At 42.0% G+C, this 25127-nt stretch overlaps 1 protein-coding gene across 1 annotated transcript in view; it reads left to right on the top strand.

Annotated features, from left to right (window-relative positions):
- GSH2 (glutathione synthetase 2) overlaps positions 1-10179 on the top strand; it is a 92425-nt gene extending 82246 nt beyond the window's left edge. The window contains exons 6-15 of the mRNA XM_086485338.1: positions 74-149; positions 7972-8102; positions 8181-8303; positions 8468-8553; positions 8647-8722; positions 8816-8885; positions 9175-9296; positions 9371-9519; positions 9593-9788; positions 9890-10179. Of these exons, the coding sequence (XP_086341464.1) occupies positions 74-149; positions 7972-8102; positions 8181-8303; positions 8468-8553; positions 8647-8722; positions 8816-8885; positions 9175-9296; positions 9371-9519; positions 9593-9788; positions 9890-10019 (1159 nt within the window). The 3' untranslated portion in view covers positions 10020-10179. The remainder of the gene's footprint in view (positions 1-73; positions 150-7971; positions 8103-8180; positions 8304-8467; positions 8554-8646; positions 8723-8815; positions 8886-9174; positions 9297-9370; positions 9520-9592; positions 9789-9889) is intronic.
- Positions 10180-25127: the final 14948 nt, after the last annotated feature.

The raw sequence follows: 25127 nt of genomic DNA, 5'->3' as shown, positions 1-25127 counted from the left end.
TATCACATCTGTGGGTTGGGTTGCTTAGTTCTTTGTCTTTCTATAATGAAATCAATATCTATTGAACTTGCAGGACAAGGGAAGCCGACGCATTCACAGCCAGGCTTCTCGATATTCACACTCTTGTTTTGCAGGAAGGGATAAAGCAGGTATGTTTACAACATATGACCTTTTTGTCTGTCTAACATGTATGAACAGTTACATCAACTCATACAAACAACCATCGAACTGGAGAAGATAAGACAAGCAAGATGTCCCTATGTGTTTGTGATAGTGTGACAAGTTTCTGATGATGATGCAGACCACCCCAAAATTGTTGAATATGTGATGTTTTGAGGGAAGCCAGTTTGCCATCTCACTTGGGACTTATGCTCAACCCATCAGCAAGTCTTCACAGTGGTCGATGACAGTTTTGTCGCCTTACAAAAGGCTAAGGAGTTGCTCATGTGATAAAGCAGTGTTGTATTTACCAGTCAGCTTCTGAGAATTAGGGACATTACCGTGGGACACAGCCACTCCTCTCGCTTCTGTAGTTTACTGCATTGGTGTTGCCCACCATAATCAAATCTTCACCATAGCCTTCAGTGCACATAGTGCATCGGGTATTTGTTTTTGTTCTAGGGAGCTATCTCATTGGCGCTCTTCATCGGAGGTAGGGTCACCATCTCCAGCTCTTAGGCTGCTTTCGGCTGTTCATCGTAGGTGAGATAGGTCTTCACCATGGATTATAATGGATTATCTATTGGGATCAGAATTTCAGCAGATACACTTACAGTTCAGTGGCTACTTTCGAGGCATGCTGTTTGGTATTCAAAGTGGTCAAAAGGAGGCTGCCAGCAAGCCAGCTTCTGGAATTCCTTAGAGCTATCTTTCTTGTGTCACATATTCCCAGGATTGTGAGACTCTCTCCATTGGGGATAGGTTGCCGCAGGGCTCAGTTCGAGACATCAGAAGAGGCTAGTCTAGGATTGGCAAAGAGTCCCCTGAGCTTTAGCAAAGCATATTGTTGTTTGTTTAGATGGAGACAGGGGATGGATCTAGCTGACCTCGGTGAGGGTCTAGCAGTTACATTGAGGTTTCCAGACTATTGCAGAGTTGCAATCACATAATATAGGGATTGGCAGTAGCCTGGGTGTTGTTTTGAGTTAGTGTGGTGTACCATCCCCTCCCTAAGATTGATTCTTCATCCCTCCTCGTTCGTAAGTAAGAATCCTTGATTCATCTCTCTATCGACGATACATGGAGGAGATAGCAACAAGTATTTTTCATTGTTTTACTAGGACACTGTTTTGTATGTAGCAGAGCTGGTCGTATGGCAGCTGGATGCACTTGGCAGATAGAGCATCCAAATTAGAGACAGTAGATAGTGTCTCAAAAGAGACAGATGTAAGTATAATTAGATTCTAGGAGGTCAGAGGCTAAGGGAGCCAGAAGGAGAGAAGCAAAGAAGGGGACAGAGGCAGACAGAGATGCATCTAGTTAGATAGGTTACAAGCGTAGGGACCCTTTAAAGGATCCACCTCTTTTTGGTGTCTCTTCTTCAGTACAGATACCAACTGTTTCTCTCGAGTTCGATAGGGCTTATGGGGAGACTTGTGTACCTTCATGCAGGTTTGATAGAGATGATGTTCCTCTTGTTGTGCTCATGCCTCTTGGACATTATAAAAATGTATATGGTAGGAGATGTCAGAGATTGAGAACTAAGAAATAGTCTTGGTCAATTATTGTATATTTGATCGACATTTGGAATCATACCTTTGTGGTGATGTGCTATCTATATTTATCTTGATGTTGTGCCCTTGAGTTGTTGACTTAATAGTGATTTTTTTATTTTTTTATTTTTTTAGAAATGAACTGTCATATTAAATGTCTTCAAAAGGCCAAAATGACCTATAAGACCAAACTGATACAATCCTTCTGGATCTTAATATTAACGTCTTCAAAAGGCCAAAATGATCTATGAGACCAAAAGGTTACATATGGTGAATCTAATACCAGGTCTGGGTACAAAAAGTACAAAGAACTGAAAAGAAAATAGTGGGTAGGGGTAGGATGAAAGCTGATACAAGGGGAATACAAAGGGTTAGCTGATACCATGGAGCTCTCTGACAGTCGAGACATCATATACATATACATCAGTATCCAAAAGGTCTTTTTACTATTAGAGGCCAAAGTTGGCCTATGAGGCATGTCAAATGTATATGTGTGTGTCCTCTATCTATCGGGAAAGAACAAAAGTACAAAGTAATAAAATGTGGCCCTATGGTAGGGGGGGAAGTGGCTGATTTATGGGAGGCCAGGATACAAGATACATGGTATATGGGTTTTTTTTTGGGGGGGCGGGGGGGGCAAGAGAGAGAGAGAAATGAAATGAAATGAAACGTTTTATTAACATCTTCAAAAGGCCAAAATGACCTATGAGACCAGAGCGTTACAATGTGGTGGATCTGATACAAAGTCAGAGTAACAAAATGAAATACTATGAAATGAAATGAAATCCTAAGCTGGTAGGTGTGAACTAAGCAGCTAGCCAGGATAGCTAAATCACAAGTCACAAGAGATCCAGCATTGGTCGCTGGCGGATCTCATCAATCTCCTCCATGGTCAGCCATCTGACCGGGCGTCGTGCATGTTGGGCCAAAGTGATCCGAATCCTCTGATGTAGCCTCCGTCGATGCTGTGTAGTCCTCCGCAGTCGTGGGCGTCTGGATCTCCCCAATTGAGAGAGAGAGAAATGAAATGAAATGTTATATTAACGTCTTCAAAAGGCCAGAATGACCTATGAGACCAAACTGATACAAAAGTGGTGAATCTGTTACAATGTCTGGGTACCTTAGTACTAAAGTACTAAGTGTGAAAAGTGTGAAAATAAATGTGAAAAACTAAATACAAATTATTAAATAAACTTCTTAGGAGCATTCTGGGTGTTTGGCTATAATGCTTCTAATCCTTTGTTGTAGTCTCCTCCGGTGAAGTGTGCTTCTGCATCTCGGTCGTGGTCGTCTCGATTTCCTAAGCTCAATCGCCCTGTCAATGAGGGTGCCTTTGGTATGAATGTGGGTACTCCTTTGTGCTGGCTGCTGGCCTCTTGCTTCTCCTTCCACTCTTGCTTCTCTCGATCCGAAGAAATCTGTGATCTGCCTCTGAGGCTGTAGTGCTCTTTGTCTTCTCATTAGATTATCCCTGTGCCGATGTAGTTCCAGTAGGTACAAGCCTAAGCATCTTTGATCTTGGTATTGCATGACTCTATCTAGAGGTCCAAAGCCTTCTTTAATAGGCAATGGAAACGCCCACGTATCTCATAGTATACGGTGCAATGGCATATGTAGTGTAATTTTGTCTCCGGCTCCATTCCGCATAACTTGCAAATTCTGCTCTCAGGTGGGATTCCCCTAAATCTGCCAAATTCAATTTCCAGCTAATGTGAGGATGTACAAATCTGACCAATAGCACATCTCAAACCATGAGACAAGTGGGTATCCATTAGCTCAGGCGAATCACAAATCCATCTTTAGATAGTTGTAGGAAGTTTTCTTTGTAGTCGGCCATCTTCGTGCCCAATTCTTGTGTAGGGTCTACCCATGTCCTCTTAGTATCCAACTGTATAAGATCCTGACGGATGATTTTATTAATCTCCGTTCGTGTAATTGCCAGTGATGGAGCCGCAAGAGAGTATTGGAAGGGGGGTAATCTTTCCATACTGAACCCGTGTCTCTGAAACCACGAGGAGAGTTGCGCATACCAGCATGATGTATCCCCTTTCATTGCTAATTGTCGAGAAGATTCGAGGGCCAGTCTAGTATATCGGCAATTATTTGTATCCCACAAACCATGTATAAAGGACACTGATCTGGCTCGGGTGATCGCGTGTGGTACGGAGGCCTTGGCTCTAATCATTCAGGAAATCATAGATACCAAAGGTCTCTCCATTGACTTCCAATTATACTGATCCACAGATGGTCTCTAATCTCAACCCCAGAAAGCATAGCCGAAGCCACCATAGTATCAAAGAGCCAAAGTTTTGTTCGTGGTTCCTGAAACTGCACTTGTGAACACATCCTCTCCAACCCTCCCAAGGCCGCAGAGGCTCTGGACAATCTAGCATCCGCTGCTTTCTTAAGAGTAAACTTCGGTCCTTCAAATACCACACCCAGGTATGTGTATGCATCTGTGTACTCTACTGTATCTTGGCCATATGCAAATGTAGGTGCCGATCTCCTAACCCACTGCGGTGTGGTGTTAAACACCAGAACTTTGGTTTTACCCAAGTTTATTGACCGTCCACTGTCCTCCGTGAATTTATGTAATGCATCTAGCTGCCTCTGCATTCCATCTGGTGATTCTGCTATCAATACAATATCATCTGCATACAACAACAAAGGGATCCATGACCCTTCAAGTTGAGCACCTCTGTCACCTTCTCTATCAATGTAATCTGATACCTCATCTATGTACATACCAAATAAAGTAGGGGACAGTGGGCATCCCTGCTTTACTCCAACGGTGGAATGAACAATGTCGGAATCCTCTTCTGGAGTACGTACATAACCAGTTACTGACCCGTATAAGGCCATGATCCCCCAAATAATCTCTTTGGGGACCCCTAACTCTTGCATCCTGCGCATCAATCTGGCCCTTGGTATTGTATCGAAAGCTTTCCGAAAATCCACAAAGCAACAATACATCCTTCTCCCGCTTGCTCTTCCTTCCTCAATAATGGCTCTGAGCGTAAGAACATGATCTAAAGTGGAACAATCCCTCCTGAATCGAGCTTGTCTTGTTGCCCTTATGCCCTCATTCTCTGCCCGTCTACTCAATTTTTGTTCAAGAATGGATGCGTATAGTCGGGTCAATGTGTGACCTACCATAATGGTACGGTAGTTCCCGGGTATCATAGGATCCCCTGACTTGAAAATAGGTACGATAGTAGATAATTTCCAAGATTAAGATAATCCTTCACACATGACCCGATTAAACAGACGAGCAAGGACTTCTGAAAGTAGATCCCTGGCATGGATCAGATGTTCTGCTACTAAACCATCACGATCATATGCTCTTCTTGTCTTCATCTTATCAATGGCTTTTTTCACCATTTCCGTAGTAAAGAAAGTACTAGTAGCAGGGCATGGCTCTAGCGGATCTGGTAATGGAGGCTGTCCAGATACCATATATAATGATGTTACATATTGACCCCAAATCTCAGGAGAAGTAATCGTCGGAGGCGGTGAGTGCTCGTGAAATAAACTCTAGGCCTCATGTGAGTCCTGACTCAAGAAGAGCTTATATAAATCCTTCTCCAGTTTGGCTAAAAATGCCCTTTTCTTGCGACGTATTATACACCGAAGAGCAATCCGAGACTGCTTGTATGTGATGATCCCAAGTGCAAGCTCTTTCTGAACCTGGGTTCTTGCCTCTCTGCATTCCTCGTCATACCAACTGTTTGGAGGCATGTTCCCAGATCCTCTCTTCTGATCAGGTTGAGTATGTAGGTATGCCTCTTGTGCTGCTCCATGTAGTATCTCTGTTAACTGAGAAGTAATCTCCTCTACAGTATATACTGGCTCGGCTGCCCACATCCTATCATAGATCTTTTCCACATAGACTGAATCAGTCTCTGGCGTGAAAGTATATCTTGTGTGTGTCTTCTTCCTTTGTACTTGAGAGGCATTGTATTGGAAGGAGATTGATAAGGTCAAGAGAGCATGATCCACTGCAATCCCAACCGGTCTAGGTCCCACCTTAAAGTCCTTGATACTAGAAATAAAGCTTGGTGAAGTCATGACATAATCCACTGTACTGGCCTTATGCCTGTGCGGGAAGCATGTGAATCCCCCAGATAAAGGGAAATTCTCTAGACCATTAAGTATGGCCAAACCATGTATAGTTGCCATCTCCATGAGATGTCTCCCATATTCAGTGTATTCTTTATCCTGTGAGGTTCTAGTAAGCCCCCTCTGTGATAAATCCACTTCTGTGAGCATTTCCTCAGAAGTATCATAGAATATTGCTTGAGAGTTGGCCGTTCTGGCATTAAAGTCTCCTAAGAGAACGATGTCTCCATCTCTAGAGAACTCCCATATGTCATTATTCAATATGGAGAAAGGGGACTGTCCTTTAGGTGAGGAGTAGACTGATGTACTGGGGGGAAGTAGCATATAGCGATACATAGAAATCTACCTGTCTTGGCTCTCATTCTCACCCACATATACCTTGCTTGCTCATCTTTCCTGATAATCTGTATTAGTGGTTGCAACTCCTCTTTAAATAAGACTGCTACTCCTCCTGAACCCCGGCTACCCCGTAGAGATCTCTTGTCTGGTTGACCAGCTGTTTCCCATAAATAACCCTTCACATGTGGCATGAGCTGTCCCGGTATCAGGTGTGTCTCTAAGTAGAAAACTATGTCTCTGTCCCTAAAGCTGTCTTCAAAGGCACCTACATCTAGCCTATATGATCCATTACAATTCCACGCCGCTATCCGGAGCGTTGCCCCATAGGTCTCACACCGTCACGATGAGTGCTTTTCCAAAACCACTACTTTCCCTCCTCTATAAAAGGCGATTTTCCCCTTTTCTCTTGCTGCCCTGATCTCTGGCATCAACTCTTGCATGTGTGCCACTTGTGCCAATGTAAGGTCATCTCCCAGGAAAATACCGGTTTTCTTAAGAGTTGGCCTTTTCTTTAGAAATTCTTTCCTTATTTCTATATTCGGGAAGCGGAGAATAAGTGCCCTATCCTTTACGTTTCCCTTCTCATCGATTCCTTTCTTGCCCACTCTCCATGCACTTGTGTGAGTAGGCTCTGTGATGCCCATGCGTTGTAGCAGTTCCTTCACTTCTTCATCTACATTCTCTTTGTTTTTGACTCCTGTGACCCGCACATGCAGAGCCCGATTCTTCCTTTTCTGCTCTTCCTCAATGGTCATATTAATAATGGTGGAGGTAGGTGTGGTCTCGGGCATCTGGGCCTTCCCTTTCTTCGCATCCTCAATCCATTTCTCTGCTTCATCAACCTTTTCTTGTGCCTTAAAAAGAGGTTCCGCCCATGAAGATGCCGTTTTCGATTTCTGTTCATCTCCTTCCCGTAGAGCTTTCATCTGATCCTTCATGTCCTCGAGCTCCTTCAGCACCGAAGGTTGGTCGTCTCCCTTCTCATTAGTTGCAGATTTGCAAGCCGCCAATTGTCCTTTTAGCTCCTCGATTATTGCATCTTTTTCCCCCATGTGCTTTTCCATATTTGTTCTCCATGCTTCAAAACTTGCTACTGCCTCATCGAGTTTCTTTTGCATAACGCATTCTGTAACATTTACTTCGGCCTTGATTAGGTTTCGTAATTCCGTTTTCAAGATCTGATTTTCCTCATTCTGTATCCCCCGGATCTCTCTCCTTAGTTCTCTCATCATGTCTCCATACATGGAGTTCCTGTAGCTCTCAGCGCTCGCGTGCATTTCGTTCCTGATGTCATCCCTCATATAGTTTAGCTCTGATTTGAGCATCACTTGGACCTTCTCCATCATTAGCTCATCATGTATCCTGGAGGTTTTCCCAATTCGTAAGGATCCTGGTGATAGTACAGTATCTCTGTTTCTCCGTTTAAATGTAGCTGTTGTTTTTTTTGGGGTGGTGTAGCTATCTACACCCGGCCCTTCCCCTTCAGTAGGCGGATCCATCGAACCCGAGCCACAAATGTGGCGACCCCTGCTACCTGTGTGAATGTTATTGCCGCCTACGCGTATGCTGGATGTCCCAGAGAGAGAGAGAGAGAGAGAGAGAGAGAGAGAGAGAGAGAGAGAGAGAGAGAGAGAGAGAGAGAGAGAGAGAGAGAGAGAGAGAGAGGAAGGATGCATGCCTTATGAAAGCTCAATTTGTGCGTGCTTTTTGCCTTTGAACCATGTATTAAGATAAGCCTCATTTGTTGATTTAGCTCATTTAATTTTAGAATCTTTATAATCTCTGCTTTCCATGTGTGAAGACCATTTATCTTGGCTTGCATCGGTCGGATTACATGACGGATATGCATACTGGTGATCTTCTGCAAGTTGAGATCAATACAATTTCCTCATCTTTTGCTGGGTTAGGCTCACAGGTTACTCTATTGCACAGGTATGCAGGAATATTATTACCACTAAATTATAGAAATTGCAAAACCATGGCTTTGTATAAGGTCTGAATCTCTTTCAGATATTTAGTTGATTACATTGGTGGGCAGTCTGATTTGGATTCAAAAGCAATACCAGAGAATGAGGCTGCAGTTGGATTTGCTAAGGCTATGGCTGTAGCTTTTGAAGAATGGGGAAATTCTAGGTAAGCGATTGCATGTTTGGCGTGTTGTATAATGCAGTGTGAACATTGAACGTTGTGGTGCGAGAATGAATTTTCAATATTTTCAATTTGTTGTGCTTTGGGCAGAGAAAACAAGGTAACTTGCAGCTGTTTTGTTCTTTGTATACTAACTGGCTTTGCTTCAGTGCTGTTGTGCTTATGGTTGTTCAGCCTGGAGAAAGAAATGTGTATGATCAGTACTGGTTGAGCACAAAGCTTCAAGAGAAATATCCAAAAGTCAAGCTGCATTGCAATAGTTTTTTAGGTCTCTCAAAAATCTTTATCATGCAGTTGGCATGTTTCTCTTAACTAAAAGCTACATATCGCATCCGCATGATTCGGAGGACGCTTGCTGAGGTGCACAAGGAAGGCGAACTTCACGAAGATGACACACTCGTCATGTGAGCAGAGTTGGTATCTGTTGCAACATTCTGTGGGAATTCCTTTTGCATTGTAGTGTCAATTCAAGATACACTTTTGATACATGTTTCAAGTGGCAAGCATACTGTTGCTGTGGTGTACTACCGTGCTGGATATGATCCAAAGGACTACCCTTCAGAAGATGTAAGTCCATCATGTCTCACAACTTATCTTAAATGCCTTGCAATAAGAAAGGGGCAGTCTTTTTTCTTTGTTGCAATTAGGTCTTCACAGTTTCAGAAAAATAAAAAAATGCAAAAGCCTCATGAAAGTGAAAGTCAAAAAACTTTGCATGTCTATATGAAGAGGTAGCTGAGCATGCCTGCAATGCTTTTCTCTGCCTTTCCTTCAGCATCTTCTTCACTTTAGAGTTTCCTTGCACTATGTATGCGTGCAATTTATTTATTTTTGTTTTATACCTTCAAACTTTCAGGAATGGTCTGCCAGGATCCTAATGGAAAGATCCAATGCGGTCAAGTGCCCTTCAATCACCTACCACCTTGCAGGAACCAAAAAGATTCAACAGCAACTGACCAAACCTGGGGTGCTTGAAAGGTTAGAGACTGAAGCTTATCATCCAAGTCAGCAGTAATTTTTTTTGGATAATGTAGATGTCAATGAGCAAGCAGGTTTGTGGAGAATGTTGATGATGCTTCTTTTATACGGAAGTGCTTTGCTGGATTGTGGGGTTTTGATGAAAACCGAGACATGGAAAAAATCAAAGAGGCAATAGCCAATCCAGATGCCTTTGTCCTGAAGCCTCAACGTGAAGGAGGAGGTAAACCTCATTACTATCAAGCCTATTCGAGTGTTCAAAGCAATCCTTGCAAGGCTTATTTTTCTTGTTACAGGAAATAATCTATTTGGTGAAAATATAAGGAAAAAGCTCCTGGAGCTAATGAAGGGAGGTACAACTGATTCATTTGCTGCATACATCTTGATGCAAAGAATCTTTCCTCCAATTCACACAACTTACTTCGTGCGTAACGGAGAGCTGATCCCGCAAAAAGCAATATCTGAGCTGGGCATCTTCGGCTCTTTTGTAAGGTCTGTAAGAATTGAGGTGGTCATCGTGTAGTATTATTTCAAGCATAATCAGAAGTCTTTTCTTAAGATGAAATCCAAATGGAATTTTCTCTTGCATGCAGAAACAGGGGTAAAGTTGTCCTAAATGAGCAAACAGGCTATCTACTTAGAACAAAAGCCTCCGACACAAATGAAGGTGGGGTGGCAGCTGGGTTTGCAGTTTTGGACAGTGTGTATCTGGTCGAAGAGTAGTGCAATGACCCTTACATATTGGCACCATCTTCTCTTTTTGTTTACTGATGTTGTTGTACTTGTAACAATATCAAGCCTTGTGAAGTGGAATGTGCAAACGTGAGCAAATGTCAGAACAAGCGGCATCGTTATAATTGCTTTAAAATGTGATGTTGAGGCAGTCGTTCCTAGTGTGATTAAAGAAGTATTTCCTCATTGTGTGTGTGTGTGTGTGTGTGTGTGTGTGTGAGTGTGAGAGACAAGCTATCGGCCAAGTTGTTGGTGAATCGGATTAAAGATCACCTTCTTGGAGGCTTAGTATGGTTTCATCTCACGTCGCCAAATCACTAACAACTTGGCTAATATTTTGATTGGCATGGAATATGCAAAATACACGCGGCAGGATGTACTTATTATGCAAGTTGATATTGAAAAGGCTTTTGATATTGTCCAATGGGATTACATTGCTGCTACGATGCGGTGTCTTGGGTTTGGTTCTAAATTAGCTAATATCGTGTATTTCTTGTATGCTCACAATACGTCTTCGGGGATCCTTTACGGGGAACTGACCGAATCTTGGTCTCTCGGCTATTCAGCTAGGCAAGGCTGCCCCCTCAGTGCATTGTTGTATCCTTTTGCCACTCACCCGTTGTTGATGCATCTTGGTCATTTAACTTCAGATGGTTGTCTTCATGGCTTGCAATTACCCTCGGGCCAGAACTTCGTTGAGCAGGCCTATGCAAATGACTCATTGTTTATGCCTCGCAATTACCAGGCTGATGTCCAAGGGAGTACGGACGCTTTGGAATTGTATGGGTTTGCAGCTGGTCTGAGAGTCAATTTCCGCAAATCAAAGCTTTTGTTGCTTAACCCTTGTGATTGGCATAATCTGTTATGACCAGGTGAGATTGTTCCTCGAAATGTGGTTACCAGGCACTTGGGGTATCCAATTGGATGGAATGTCACTCACGCTCAAAAAGTGATTTGGGTTATGCATCGCTTGAATGTCAAATTGCATTACTAGAAAGTATCCAATTGGTCATTGCATGTTGGCCTGCGAATCGTTCGAAGTGTCTTGATGGCTTATGTTTTGTTCTATTGTTGTTGCTACATTGGTCTCGTCATTGTCTCACTTCTCTTATGTCAGTTATTTCGTCTCACATGTGACGAACCCATGCTCACAAAAAAGGCTTGCATTTAATGTTGATTGGGAAACTTTACACTCCTAACCACTTAGGGGGCTTGAATATCTTAGACTTGTGTAGGTATGCTCTTGCTAGGAAGGCTATGTTGTTGCCTACCCTTGTGCAACAAACTTAGCCTTGGACTCTTATGCTTGCGTATTTAAGGCAATATGTGGTTACTTCCTCTTTTGGCCATTGGCATTCATCTCTTTGGGAGGTCGTGTTTGGCAAGATGAAAGGGCAGATTCTAGTTGTTCTCTTGCTTGAAGTTTGATTTCGGCTTGGAAGAATGTAACATGTCATTTATCATGGCACGGTCCACAGTAGCGGAAAGGGAAATCGCTTCATATGAAGAGTCTTCATGGGAGTTGGGCATCCTCTCTTACTTTGGTTGACCGTTCGCCTCGTTAAGATTATTTCCTCTCTTGTCGTGGCCTTAATGTAGATGATGTGATTCATGAGGTGGACTATACCATTCGATTTCCCATTGCTACCCGTTGGTTGTGCATTATCGTCAGCTTTGGAGAGAGCTTTCATACTTTTTACCTATTGCACCTTAGGCAGATGGTAATTGCAGGTTTGATTGGAATTTTCGGGAAACACTGTTTGAGGCTATTTTTGCTAGTAAGGTTTATGCACTTCTTCTTCCGCGACCTTGGCTTGCTGACCATTGTAATGCCCTATGGTCCATGCACAAGTATGATACTTGGTGAAGGAAGCCTCTCTCTACCCTCTGGAAGAGTCACTTGCCTTTGAAGGAGTGTTTGTTTCTTTGGAGATGGTTGCTTGGAGATATCCGAGTGGGCACTTTTCTCTATGCACGTCATATCTTGTATGGGGCTTTGTTTCCATTCAATACTCTTCAACAAACGGATGTGGTCTTTTGACATTCTCCCACCTTCCTTATAGCAATTTGCGATCTTCTTCATGTGGGTTAGATATTGGGCTTATTGGACCTTGTGGCATCAACATACTGGTTATATGTTTCACCGCTCTTATGCACATCCTTTTCAAATTCTCAAGGTCTCCCTTAGCAATCCTTATGTTCTTCTTTGGATGTTGATGATATCGCCTCTGAGATACATCAGCTCTCTTATGAATGCTTTTAGCCATCCTTTTCAATCGGACATTTCTGTCTTCTTTCCTTTGTAAATGATCTTTTCTGTGGGTTTTCCTTGCATCTAGGTTTCCCACTTGTAAATTAATCCCAAAGATTTGTAAAAAAACAAGTGTGTGTATGTGTGTATGTATGTATGTGCATATATGTTCACATATACTTGTGTGTGTGTGTGTGTGTGTGTGTGTGTGAGAGAGAGAGAGAGAGAGAGAGAGAGAGAGAGAGAGAGAGAGAGAGAAATGAAATGAAATGTAATATTACCTGTCTTCAAAAGGCCAAAATGACCTATGAGACCAAAAGGTTACATGTGGTGAATCTAATACCAAGGGGCACAAAAAGTACAAAGAACTGAAAAGAGAATAGTGCGTAGGGGTGGGGTGAAAGTTGATCCAGAGAGAGAGAGAGAGAGAGAGAGAGAGAGAGAGAGAGAGAGAGAGAGAGCTTTATTAGCATCCTCTAGAGGCAGAATTCAGTGTATGAGATGGAACAATGTACATGTGTGTCCTCTAGGTATCCGAGGAAAAAAACATAAGTTGGGAAAAAAACTTGCTGGGGAATAAAATTGACTTACATGTGGTACGACAATGGAGCTCTAACTCTAATGGGTGTGGAGCTATATGTGTAGGAGGGTACTACAACCAGAATGTGCAAAAGGCTAGCTAGCTCCATCTACATAGGTAAGTAGGGCGTGAAGAGTCCTTATAGCATAGCAGTAGGGTTAGAGGAAGTTCGCTCTATCCCCCTCTGTTTGGTTTGCTAATGTCGCAATCAGATCTATCAAGTGTCTCTATGATGTGCTCTCTAGGCTTTGTATTTTGGTGCTCTAGGGCTTCTACGGGCTTGGACAATCTTTGATGATTGAAAGGCAACTCCTCACTCAAATGCAGGTGGGTGAAAATGGGGTAGCTCTTTCAAAGAAGTCTACGAATTGTGATTGTTGCCCTCCACTAGTGGGGGCGGTTGGTGTGTGTGTGTGTGGGGGGGGGGGGGGGGGGGGGGGGGAGATGTAACCGGCCAAAATGACCTATGAGATTGAAAGACATACTCTCATAAGTGTGATACAACTCTTTGTGACAAAATTGAATAAATCATGACCTAAAAACTAGGAAAATGAAATATATGAAAAGATGAAAGTCAAACCGTAATAGGGTGCTACAATACGAGGGAACGAAATGTTAAGGGGGGAGAGAGTATAAATGCAAGGAGGGGTGGCAGGGGTCATCCGATGATCTCACATGGGTCTCTACAATATGGTATCTCTCTTCTCCCATAGTAAGAAATGAGTAGGCCCAACTTGGTATTTGTGAATGAATAGATCCTTCATTGTAAGTGGCATGAGTATAATGGTGACCCTTAAAATCTACCCACTAAGATGTCTTGGGTGGGAGTCCTTGTATCCTCATGTCTGGTTGGGAGGTGAAAAAATTTGTTATTTTCCTCCATAGAGGCCCTCAGTGCATAGGTGTGCTATCTCTCAAAAGTGTATCCTCAAGCATGCAAATCTCTAGGAAGTATGAACCAAAAAATCTTTGATTTGGGAGTAGGTCATGATGTTGGAAAGTGGTCCATAGTCCTCCCTCACCTCATAATACGCAAGACAACGGTAGGCAAAATGCCCCTTTGTCTTTAATCAAGCCTAGAAACATGGCATATGCACTACTTTCGAGGCACTCCATTGTATCTTCCAACCTCTTATTTCCAACTAGTGTGTAGAGGTGCATATTTGAGCAGTGGCACAACTAAACCCATGTGATAGATGTATGTCCATATCTCTAGGGAGATTGATAGATCCATTTAGAGTATTACGAAGAAGAAGATCTATAGAAAGACATCTTTGTACCTAGCTCTTGTGTAGTTGTAAGCCATGTTGTTAATATTAGGACGTGTCAATATCTTGCCTAATGAGCTAGTTTATTTTAGATCAGCTCAAGGCGGGACAAAGCCAGGGGACTTATGAAGTTGCACCCACGAACACATCCTCTCCAAATCCCCAAAGGGAGCATATCCATGTGTCAATCAAACTGATGCAATCCCTTTGAAGGAGAAGGAAGGGCCACCAAAGGACACTCCCAAATATGTATAAGATTCACTATAGTGCAATATGTCCTTACCATATGTAAAGTGTGGTGTCGATCTCCCCATCGAGGTAGACGTGAACACCACAACCTTTGGTTTTACCAAGGCCAAGCAACAAACTACTATCTTATGAGTGCAATCTATCAAGATGTATCTGCAGGCCCTCTAAAGTGTCAAGTACCAACATATCATTTGCATAGAATAAAAGAACTGGTAGAGTAAAAGAGGGAATTATATGTTGTTCAATTGTGCTCCTCTGTCTCCTCCTCTAACAATATAGTTTGCAAACTCGTCTTTTATAGGCCAAAAAGAGTAGGCGATGATGAACATCCCTATTTTACCTTGTAGTGGAGTAAATTGGTGTAGATGAATCCTTAAAATTTCTCATTGTGCTAATGACCATCTCATACAGTGTAGTGATTCCTCACACGTTCTCATCAGTTCCTCTCAAGTCATGCATACTTTGTAATAGCATTGCCGTAGATATTGTGTCAAAAGCTTTGTGAGAATCCACAAAATAGTAAGATATTCATCTCCTTGAGAATCTACCCTCCTTAATGAGCACTCTCAACTATCCTCCCTGGAAACATGTATGTCCCTCAGACTATATTTGCATCCTCTTTGTCCATTTCCATATGTCATGCTCAAGAATGGAGGCATGTAGTTTGGCTACTGTGTGGCCAATTATGATGATATCTCTTGATATAAGTATCGGCACAATTGTATTTATGTTCTAGCTTTGATGAAAACCTTTACACAAATCTATTAAACATATGTATGTGCCAACAATGTTGCTCACATCTCTCTCAAATGTAGAAAATGTTTAGTCACTAAACCAGCATGATCCTCTTCATTAACTGTACAAAGCTTGTATATAGTAGCTTGCACCATCCTTTATGAAAAATGTAGAAGTTAGAGGACAAGGCTCTAGTGGATCTTGAATGGGAAGTTGTCTTGGAACTATGTAAAGATCTGCTCCATGTTGACGCCATGTGTTTAGAATTAAGGATAGGGTGATGTGCTCTCAAACTAGTGTCTAAGCCAATTTAAAATGGTGGCTCATAAATAACAGAGGTTCCTCTCGAGCTTAGCCAAAGAGACACTAGCATATGGTCAGAGATGGTACACACTTTACAATGAATATAAATCATCTCACTCCACTATGCAACGGGGGAGTGTTGCCAGTCTTTCAGGCTCTTAAAAAAGCCTTCACAGGTAGCTCTATCAAACATATGTGTCAAAAATGTTGTCAACATCTCTTTGAAATGCAAAACATGCTCAAACCCTAAATCATTACGATCATGTGCCTCACTTGTACTAAGAGTGTCTATAACATCTCACACCATAATGTTTGTGAAGAATGGAAAAGTTGAGGACAAGCCTCTTGCAGGGCTCAAATGGGAGGCTAACTTGGAGTATGTAAAGGTTCATTGCATATTGGCTCCATGTGTCAAGAGAGGTGATTGAAGTTATCTAGATTCCTCAATTAAGATTGATTGACCGAGGTTTGAGCTAAAGAGAGAAAATATTAACACAAAAGTCTTCTTTTTTAGAAAATTCTAGTAGTCATAAGACAACTCTTCAGATCAAGGAATGAACACGCCGATGCTTGATCAATTAACAAGACTAGTGCAAATTAGTGTCATCAAGGTCTAAAATTGACCAACTTTGCTCCAAATAACAGCGAATTTGAGTGTATCTCACTAATCATCTCACAATCAAGCTTAATTCGCTTACTTAGCTTAATTGTAGCTATATTTTAACATGTATATACTTAACGCAAAAGAACAATAACTATTCAAAGAAATCATGGATCAAAGATAGTGAAAATACTTGTACAAAACCCTTTTAATATCAAAGAGTTTCGTACAGGATAAAGAGTAAGAATGAAGCATAATTTCGGGTGGAAGTTTGTTACCATATACATGTGGTAGTGATGTGTGTGAACACACTAGGACCGCCGGGGCATTTTTTCCCTCTTTAGGAGGTTTTTTTCCTCGTGCATTGTATATACACCCATCACTCTAGGGCTATTTTCTTTCCATTGCGCACTAAGTAATATACTCTCTCTTGTGTGCCTTGAGCTTCCTTCGTCTTCTCCAAGCTGTGTGCGTTTCTCTGCAACTCTAATTCCAACAATTGGTATCAAAGCAGGTTACGTCCTCCTGGGCTTAGTCGCAAGCTGCTCCAGCACACACCTGCTCACTTTCTCTGATTACAGTGAGGTTTGGCGAGCGTTCGCTGATCGACAAATATTTTGGGGAAACTCGTAGAGCTTAGTCTGCTCAGATTTCTGATTCGGGCTCATTTTGGTCTCCGTTTCCACTATAGGCAAGTCTGCATAGGCAATTTCGTCATTTTGTGCAGAATTTTTGTCAGTGTCATTTTTTGCATAACAGGTGGCTTTTAGTCTTCTACGGTTTGTGCTATATAGCACAAGTTGTTCCCGCTCTGTTTCTCCTATTTTTGGGCAGTTTTCACATCAGGTACAACATTTACCATGGCTGACACCAACACAGATGTCTTCAAGATGTTTGCTACTGAGGACAAGCTGGATGGGGACAATTACCCTATGTGGGCTTATATGATGCAACACCATTTTGTCTCAAAGGGCGTCTGGAATATTGTGCAGGGCATTGATGTACGTCCTGGCTCTGAGGATGCAGGCGATGTTGAGGATGTTGCAGGTCTTACTGTAAGGATTGCTGCTATTAGAGTTGTTTTGCCTCCGGCAGAACAAGCTCGTTGGGATGTAAAGGATGCGCATGCTCATGCATTGATTGCATTTTCTGTGAAGCGCACCATTGTTCCTCACATTTGTTCAGCAAAATCTGCAAAATAGGCTTGGGATATTCTAGCAGGTCTTTATGCAAGCCACAATGAGGCTAAAATTGCTTTGCTACGTAAAGAGCTGGAGTCGAAGATTATGCATGAGGAAGATGATATGGAAACTTTCCTTACTGGTGTCAAGGATATCAATGAGCAACTTATGTCTGCTGGTGCAGGTGAAGTCATTTTAGACAGTTCCCTTGTGCAGACTGTTCTTGATGCTTTACCAGATTCCTACCAAACATTTGCTAGTACTTCGAGATTGATGACCCAAGGAAATCCTGAAGTTGTCAAGTTTGATGCATTATACACATTGTTGTTGCAAGAGTCACTTTCTAGAAAAAACAGAACTAGGCAGCGTGCAGTTGAACAAGCTTTTATTGCTTCTCAAAGAAAGGGTGGTAACAGCAATGCGGCCAAGTCTTATGGTTCTGCCGTGAGTGGAAAAACTTATGTTCCTAATGCTTCTGCTGGCAGCAATTCGTCTGGCGATTCTGGTGTAAGGGCAAAAAGAAAATGTGTTGCCATTATTGTAAAGCTAATGATCACTTAACCAAGTCGTGTCCTAAGTTGAAGGCCAAAGAGGCTAAGAAGAAAGAGGGTGGTTCCACTGCAAGTGCTGGTTCTACTACAAATACAGTCATTGTTGAGTCTTCTGTAAAAGGAGACTGTAATGCTGATGTTGATGCAGAATGGGCTTTTAGTGCAGAATGGGCTTTTAGTGCAGAGTGCACTTACAATCCTGCTGTCTATGATGCATACTTTTCAATTGCTGCAGATTCACATGTGTGGTATTTCGACAGTGGTGCTACAAAGCACATTACCTCACATCGTGAATTGTTTACCTCTCTTGAGTCTGTCCCTCATGGAAATTCAGTCACTTGTGCCAACAATGCCTCTTATCCGGTTCAGGGAGTTGGAAAGATTGTGCTTACTGCTGCAAATGGCAGTTCCTACACACTTGTTGATGCACTTTATGTACCTCGGATCAAGAAGAATCTCTTGTCTGTATCCGCACTTGCTAGACTTGGACTTGTAGTCAAATTTGTGGATGACAGATGTACAGTTCATGATATCAATTTTGGTGATGAAATTGTTGCATCTGGCCTTTTGTGTCGTGGGTTGTATAAGCAAATTTTGCAAATGTTGTTGCAGATTCAAGGGCTATTTTAGATGCAAAACTTTGGCATGCACGTTTTGGTCATCTAAATTTTGCTAGTTTGCTGTGTTTGCAGAAATCTGATATGGTTGCTTCTTTGTCGCCTCTTGAAGCACCTGTCAAACATGTTTGTGAAGGCTGTATTTTGGGTAAGATGCAGCGTTCTAAGTTTCCAAAGGATGGTTGAGTTCGGGCCACATGCAGGTTGCAGCTTGTGCATAGTGATGTTTGTGGGCCCATGCAAACTCTGTCCTTGGGCAATCACCTTTACTTCATGACTTTCATTGATGATTACTCCAGGCATGCATGGGTATTTTCGCTTAAAGCGAAGTCCGAAGTTTTTATGTGCTTCAAACAATTTCTTGCTATGGTTGAAAATGTCTCCAAATGTACTATGGGCACCCTCCGTTCGGATCGAGGGGGGGAGTATATGTCTCATGAATTTAATGTATTTCTGGCTAGTCGTGGGATAAAACACCAATGTACAATGCCTTATACACCTTAGCAAAATGGTGTTGCTGAGAGGAAAATTAGATCACTGACGGAAATGGCACAATGTATGGTCAAAAGTCAAAGTTTGCCGCATTCTTTTTGGCTTGAGGCCATCATGTGTGCCACTTATGTACTTAACAGGTGTCCTACGAAATCTTTGCAGTCTATTACTCCATATGAAGAATGACATGATAGAAAGCCTTCTATTGAGCACATGCGTGTTTTTGGTTGTTTGGCATATGCTTTGGTGCCACAAACACAGCGTAGAAAATTGGATGATAAGGCTGTCAAATGTATTTTTTTTGGTTATAGTGTTGAAAGCAAAGGTAACAGGTTATATCATCCGCAAACAAAGCGTATTCTGGTTTCACGGGATGTAGTGTAAGATTCTGTTCAGCCCTTGCTGTCATGTACTAGAGACAATAATGTAAGCTCACAGGACATTTATGACACTTTGTTGCCTCTTTTCAGTGGTGGAAATACGAATGTAATTTCCAATGAGGCGCCTATGGGGGTTTCTGAAAATGTTACAGATCAGCCTATTTCTGATGCAGATGTACATGATGTACTTGATGAGGAAAGGGCTGAAAATGAGCAGGCTAGAGGTATGCCAAAATGGCTGGTGCACACTTTGCGTGACAGTAAATTGGATGCACCTTTGTCTAGTCGTACTCGTTCAGGCTCTCACCATGCATCTTATGCATGAGATTGTTATGCTTTGGCTGTGTCTAGCTTACATGATATTGAGGAGCCTCTATCTTTTGATGAAGCATAGAATTCACAAAATTGGATGGCTGCCATGCAATCAAAATATGATGCACTTATAGAAAATGACACATGGACTTTATGTGACTTGCCTCCTGGCAAAAAGGCCATTGGTACGAAGTGGGTTTACAAGTTGAAACGCAAGCCGGATGGTGAGATCGATCGCCATAAGGCTCGACTTGTTGCAAAGGGTTATGCACAGCAAAAAGGCATAGATTATGAGGAGACTTTTTCTCCCACTTGTCGTATGACTACTGTGCGTTTTCTATGTACATTGGCAGCTCATTTTGGTTGGGATGTACATCAATCAGACAATGTTACTGCTTTCTTGAATGGTGACATATTTGAGGAAGTTTATGTAACGCAGCCTCGCGGTTTTGTCATAAAAGGACAAGAGGACAAAGTGTGCAGATGTAAGAAGGCTTTGTATGGGTTGAAGTAATCTCCTCGTGCTTGGTATGAGAAAGCTGACACTCATTTGGTTAAACGAGGCTTTCATAACAGTCCAACAGAAAGCCCATTGTATGTAAAGCGTGAGGGTGATCTCATTGTGGTTCTTTATGTCGATGATTTGCTAATCACTGGACCAAATGAGAGACATATTGCTGAATTTAAGGCTGATTTGAATGCTACTTTCAAGATGAAATATTTGGGACTGTTGCATCATTACTTGGGTATATAGTTTAAGCAGTGTGATGGTGGTATTTCCTTGTGTCAAAAAAGTTACATAGAGACATTGCTATGTAAGTTTGGACTTGAGGATTGCAAACCTATTGCCACTCCCATGGAAACAGGTTTGAAGTTGAGTCTACATGATGTTGTCGATCCTACTGATGTCACTCTTTATCAAACTGTTGTTGGCTACCTCATTTATGTATGCAACACGAGGCTGGATATTCAGTTTGCAGTCTCACACGTCAGCAAATTTATGCATAGCCCAGGGTCTAAGCATTGGCAGGCTGTCAAGAGGATTTTCCGCTACCTTAGTGGCACTTTTCATCTTAGCTTGTTTTATCCCAAGGGGGGTTCATTGCCGCCAGACTTACATGCTTTTTCGGACTCAGATTGGGCTGGTTGTTTTGACACGCGAGTATCCACAAGTGGTTTTTGTTTCATGCTTGGCAGTTCATGTATATCATGGTTGAGCAAGAAGCAACCTATTGTGGCCACTTCGAGTTGTGAGGCTGAGTACAGGGCAGTCTTCACAGCTACGGTTGAGTGTGTATGGCTCAGACGCCTTATGGTTGATTTGGGTGTTGGACAAGACACTGCCAACACTATCTACACTGACAGTTAGAGCGCATTGGCAGTTGCGAGGAACCCAGTTTTTCATGCTCGCACAAAGCACATTGAGGTGCATTACCACTATGTCAGGGAGAGGCTCTCAGCAGGAGAGATCAACTTGGCTTATGTGCCAACACAGGACAACCTTGCAGATCTTTTCACAAAGGCATTGTCTCATGAAAAGCTTGAAGCTTTCCGCAAAGCTTTGGGCTTACTCCCCTTTGTGGACCGATCATGTCCTTAGGGCATGGTACTTCCCTTTACTCATGTGCCAACTCTCGTTCACCGCATCACTCGAGGAGGGATTTGTTACCATATACATGTGGTAGTGATGTGTGTGAACACACTAAGACCGCCGGGGCATTTTTTCCCTCTTTAGGAGGTTTTTTCCCCCGTGCATTGTATATACGCCCATCACTCTAGGGCTATTTTCTTTCCATTGCACACTAAGTAATATACTCTCTATTGTGTGCCTTGAGCTTCCTTCATCTTCTCCAAGCTGTGTGCGTTTCTCTACAATGCTAATTCCAACAATGTTTGGTTCATCCAACCAAGACACTTTGTGTTTCAACCATTTTTGTGGAAGAAAAATGAGGATCCTCACTTGTACCCATACAACCAAAACAAAATGCTTGGTTACATATGACAAGTGTTAGCATACCACCAATCCAATTGTTATCCTTGTCGCTTTTTAAACCAAAAAATAATTACATGTATAAATTGGAGTCATATATTTATGTCTTATCTTTTGCAAAAGAATGAAGGATAAGGCTGAGTGTAAAACAATTCATCACTTCCCTCGATCTTAGTATTAATATTACGTATGCATTCTTTTTTGGATCAAAACCCAACTACGATTAGAGCCCCTAAGAAAGTAAGCACTATATCACATCTATCCCTCAAAATCTATAAAAATCCATTAGCTTTTGGTCCTTTAAGCAAGGGTCCCGTTGTGAGAACTAATTATCAGCATTTAGTTAGTCTTTCCACATAATTAGGAGGCGAACTTATCACTACAATAGTTTGAGGTTTAGTATAAAAAGTTTAGGAACAGAGTTATATTTTCATTTCCATCTATATGCGCGTGCGTGCAAGTGCGCCCACCCAAACCCAGGCACCATACTCATTTTTTAGACAATAGACCCAATGAGTATGGGCCTACTACCTAATCATACAAATAAAGTGTCTTTTGAGAAGCTAACACTAGGCCAATTGCCTTCTAATAAGCTATTGTTAGTGGGGCATAGAATGTTCACTTGTCAAAACCCATTATTTATAAACCTCTTTACCAATAATGCTAGGAATGCTACGAAAGCATCAGAAGATGCATACATAATCAAATGAAGGGCCCAAGGCAAGAACTTCGAGCAGATTTAAAAGGTGTGTTGCTCTGTTTCTTTGCAAATTTAGAAGGGAGAAGACCAAGTCTCTCTTTTCTAGTTAGCATGTAGGTTTACTATTTAGTGACAAACTATTGGTCATTACAGAGTATGTTGTGTAGCTATGGGTTCATTTTTTAGAATATCGGAGGGATAAATCTCCTGCTAAAATTCAAAGTTGTTAAGAATATCATATATATACTTTCAAGTTTGGAAAACATTCTTTTGTCACTATATTGGTATTAGCCATATTTTTTATGAACCATTTATATTCAAAGTAGGCCAGTAAAGGGTACACATGACTTGGGAGCACAAAAGCCCCATAGGTGCAATTGACAAAAGCATCTTGAACTATTAATGAACCAGATTATAATACAACTAAGGGAACATCTACGAAGTGTTTAGGGGCTTTTTTAGCCAATTTTGGGATTTTAAGGTATCCAACCTTTGCTTTATTATGAAAAGCCAAGCCAATGAGTTCCTTTAGGATGTATGACTAATTTGTAGAAGCCCGGGCCATTTAATGTTTCAAGGCTAGTATCCCAAGCTAGCCTTTTGGAGCTTACCTTGAAGAAACTTGACAAAATTTTACAGGTTTTAGTGTAAATACCAGAAAACGCTTCAAATTTTGACTTAAAAACCTGAAAGTGTGCCCTTATTTTACTCGGTTTCTAAATATGTTTTTGGCAAACCCTGATGCTGACAGCTCGATAGCTTGTCTGGCTTGCACAAGATAGATTCCGTGTGATGTGCAAAGAATGGGTAGCTTGTGTGGTGTGTCATGGTGTAAATAGGTGCGTTGATCGCTACGTGACTAGGTTCGTGCTCATGGTGTTGCTATGAGTGGTTATATATGTGCGCAATGCGGATTGGGAGCATACCATGGTTCCAATCCTTTTGTGGATGAACACAATTGTCCATTCCGGATCAGATGCTGAAGTTATTTTCGTCCTTAGTAGCCATGCCACAATGTTGAACGACCACTTGTATTACCTTAGCTTGTTGTTTGCAAAAGAACGGGTTTAATGGATTTTTAACCAGGTAAAATTGCCACATCGCACTAGATTCAAGGTTGCCTTGAAGAAAACCCGTAAAATTGTACAAATTCTCTGCATCCATGTCTCTCTATTTCTCAAATGTCCTATCTTTCTACCTCAGATCGTTTTCCTCCACGGTTACCTTGCATTGCAAGTGTTCTCAAGTGTCAGCAAATCCTAGGGATGTTGAGCCAGATCGAAGACCAGGTGTCAAACTGTATTAACAAGGAAACTCTAAGCCAATCATTGCTAAGCCACATAAAATCTCCTTTTCGGCTTAGTGAGAATTCTCTATTGCAACTTTCCTGAATTAAACTGGTGTGTCTTTGCTGCAAAATGTGAGTACTGGTCAGAGTCATTGGCAGCAGTACTTTGATAGCATAGGCCACTGCTAATTGAAAAATCGACCGCTATTCAAGCCAAACTGCAAAATTCTCTTTTCGCAACCTTCGATCATTGGGTGAGTAGATTATCAACTAAGGATTCTTATGACTACCAAGTGTATCATATGAATGTTCCCACCCGAGTTGTAACTAAAAGCAACAGGCTGCTTGATACGACTTAATGCAGTCTTCATTCGATTACTTCCCAACATATAGTTTTTTTCGCATCCACCATCAGGTTGTAGCGGGCATGTGGTCTGATTTGAGAGGGCCCGGTAACGGGAGTGCCCTCCCCCAAAACTCAACGTGGGAGTACACCCTTGCACAGGGACACCACGCTACATGACACAACGGTACACAGGACACCTGGCTCGCCTGCGGAGCATCAATGGGGCCATTGGCTGGCACACCAGTACGGCTCCACTGCGAACTTCCACGATCCATATCTCCCAAACCAGGAAGGTGTTTGGGACGTTTGATAGCACATCTCAAGGAGCTTGGTAAGCCGGGCGCACTAAGCCAAAAAATTCTCCCACGCACTCACAAGGCACACATTGCTCGGGAACGGTCTTATGTCCAAGAAACAGAAAACATCCTCTATAGAAACCACTTACTAGGGTCGAAACACCTTGTAAAACTGCCATACTATATACACCACACTGTTACCTTAGTAAGAATGAAAGCATTCCAACATTTCATACTCTAGGAAAACCAGGGAGTACATGAACATAATTGCATTTCCAAAAAAAATTGTTGAATAAATTGAAAGCAAAAAGCTCCAAATATTCATTAAAATAATTTCAAGCTATACTGAAGAGGGTCATCTAGAGAAAGCCCAAGCAGCAATGAAGTAAAAGACGTCTTTTCCTCACACAGAGACTGCCTGTGAGCTTGCACATGCAGTGTGGATGTGCGCAGAAAGGTTCTTTCCTTTTGGAATAGGCAAAGTAGGGCAAAAATACATTAATATGTAAAAAAATATGTGTATGCTAAGGCATCCATGCTCTCCATCCCTCACTTAGATCTCCCTCACCCTTCCACTCCCTACCCAAAGCTCACATTTTACCTAACATTCTGTTGGCCCTTGTCCCATATTCTCATCCTCTGCCAACTCAACGAATGTGAAGGTAATGCATTGGAGATGCAAGTTTGGCACAAATCCTTAAACTAGGCAGCACTCTCGAGTATTATCGTGCACCTCCACAAAATGTTAGAAGTGCTTACGCTGGAGAGGACCTTTTCTATATCGTACTCATTGAGCTTACATCACTTGAAACAAAATGACTGATATGGCTTATTGACACCGATTATGCTTGCTGTTGCTCCACTGCAGTACAGTCATTGACTCATATAACCTCAAAACCCAACTTTACCCTATTCAACACTGGTATCTCAATCTTCAGCACAATTAGCAACAAAAAAGA

Source organism: Adiantum capillus-veneris, chromosome 2 (genome assembly GCF_014529385.1).
Source record: "Adiantum capillus-veneris isolate H3 chromosome 2, ASM1452938v2, whole genome shotgun sequence".
In the NCBI taxonomy this organism is placed as follows: Eukaryota; Viridiplantae; Streptophyta; class Polypodiopsida; order Polypodiales; family Pteridaceae; genus Adiantum; species Adiantum capillus-veneris.
Note: the sequence above shows the minus strand (reverse complement) of the source record. Positions and strands in the feature narration are given on the sequence as shown.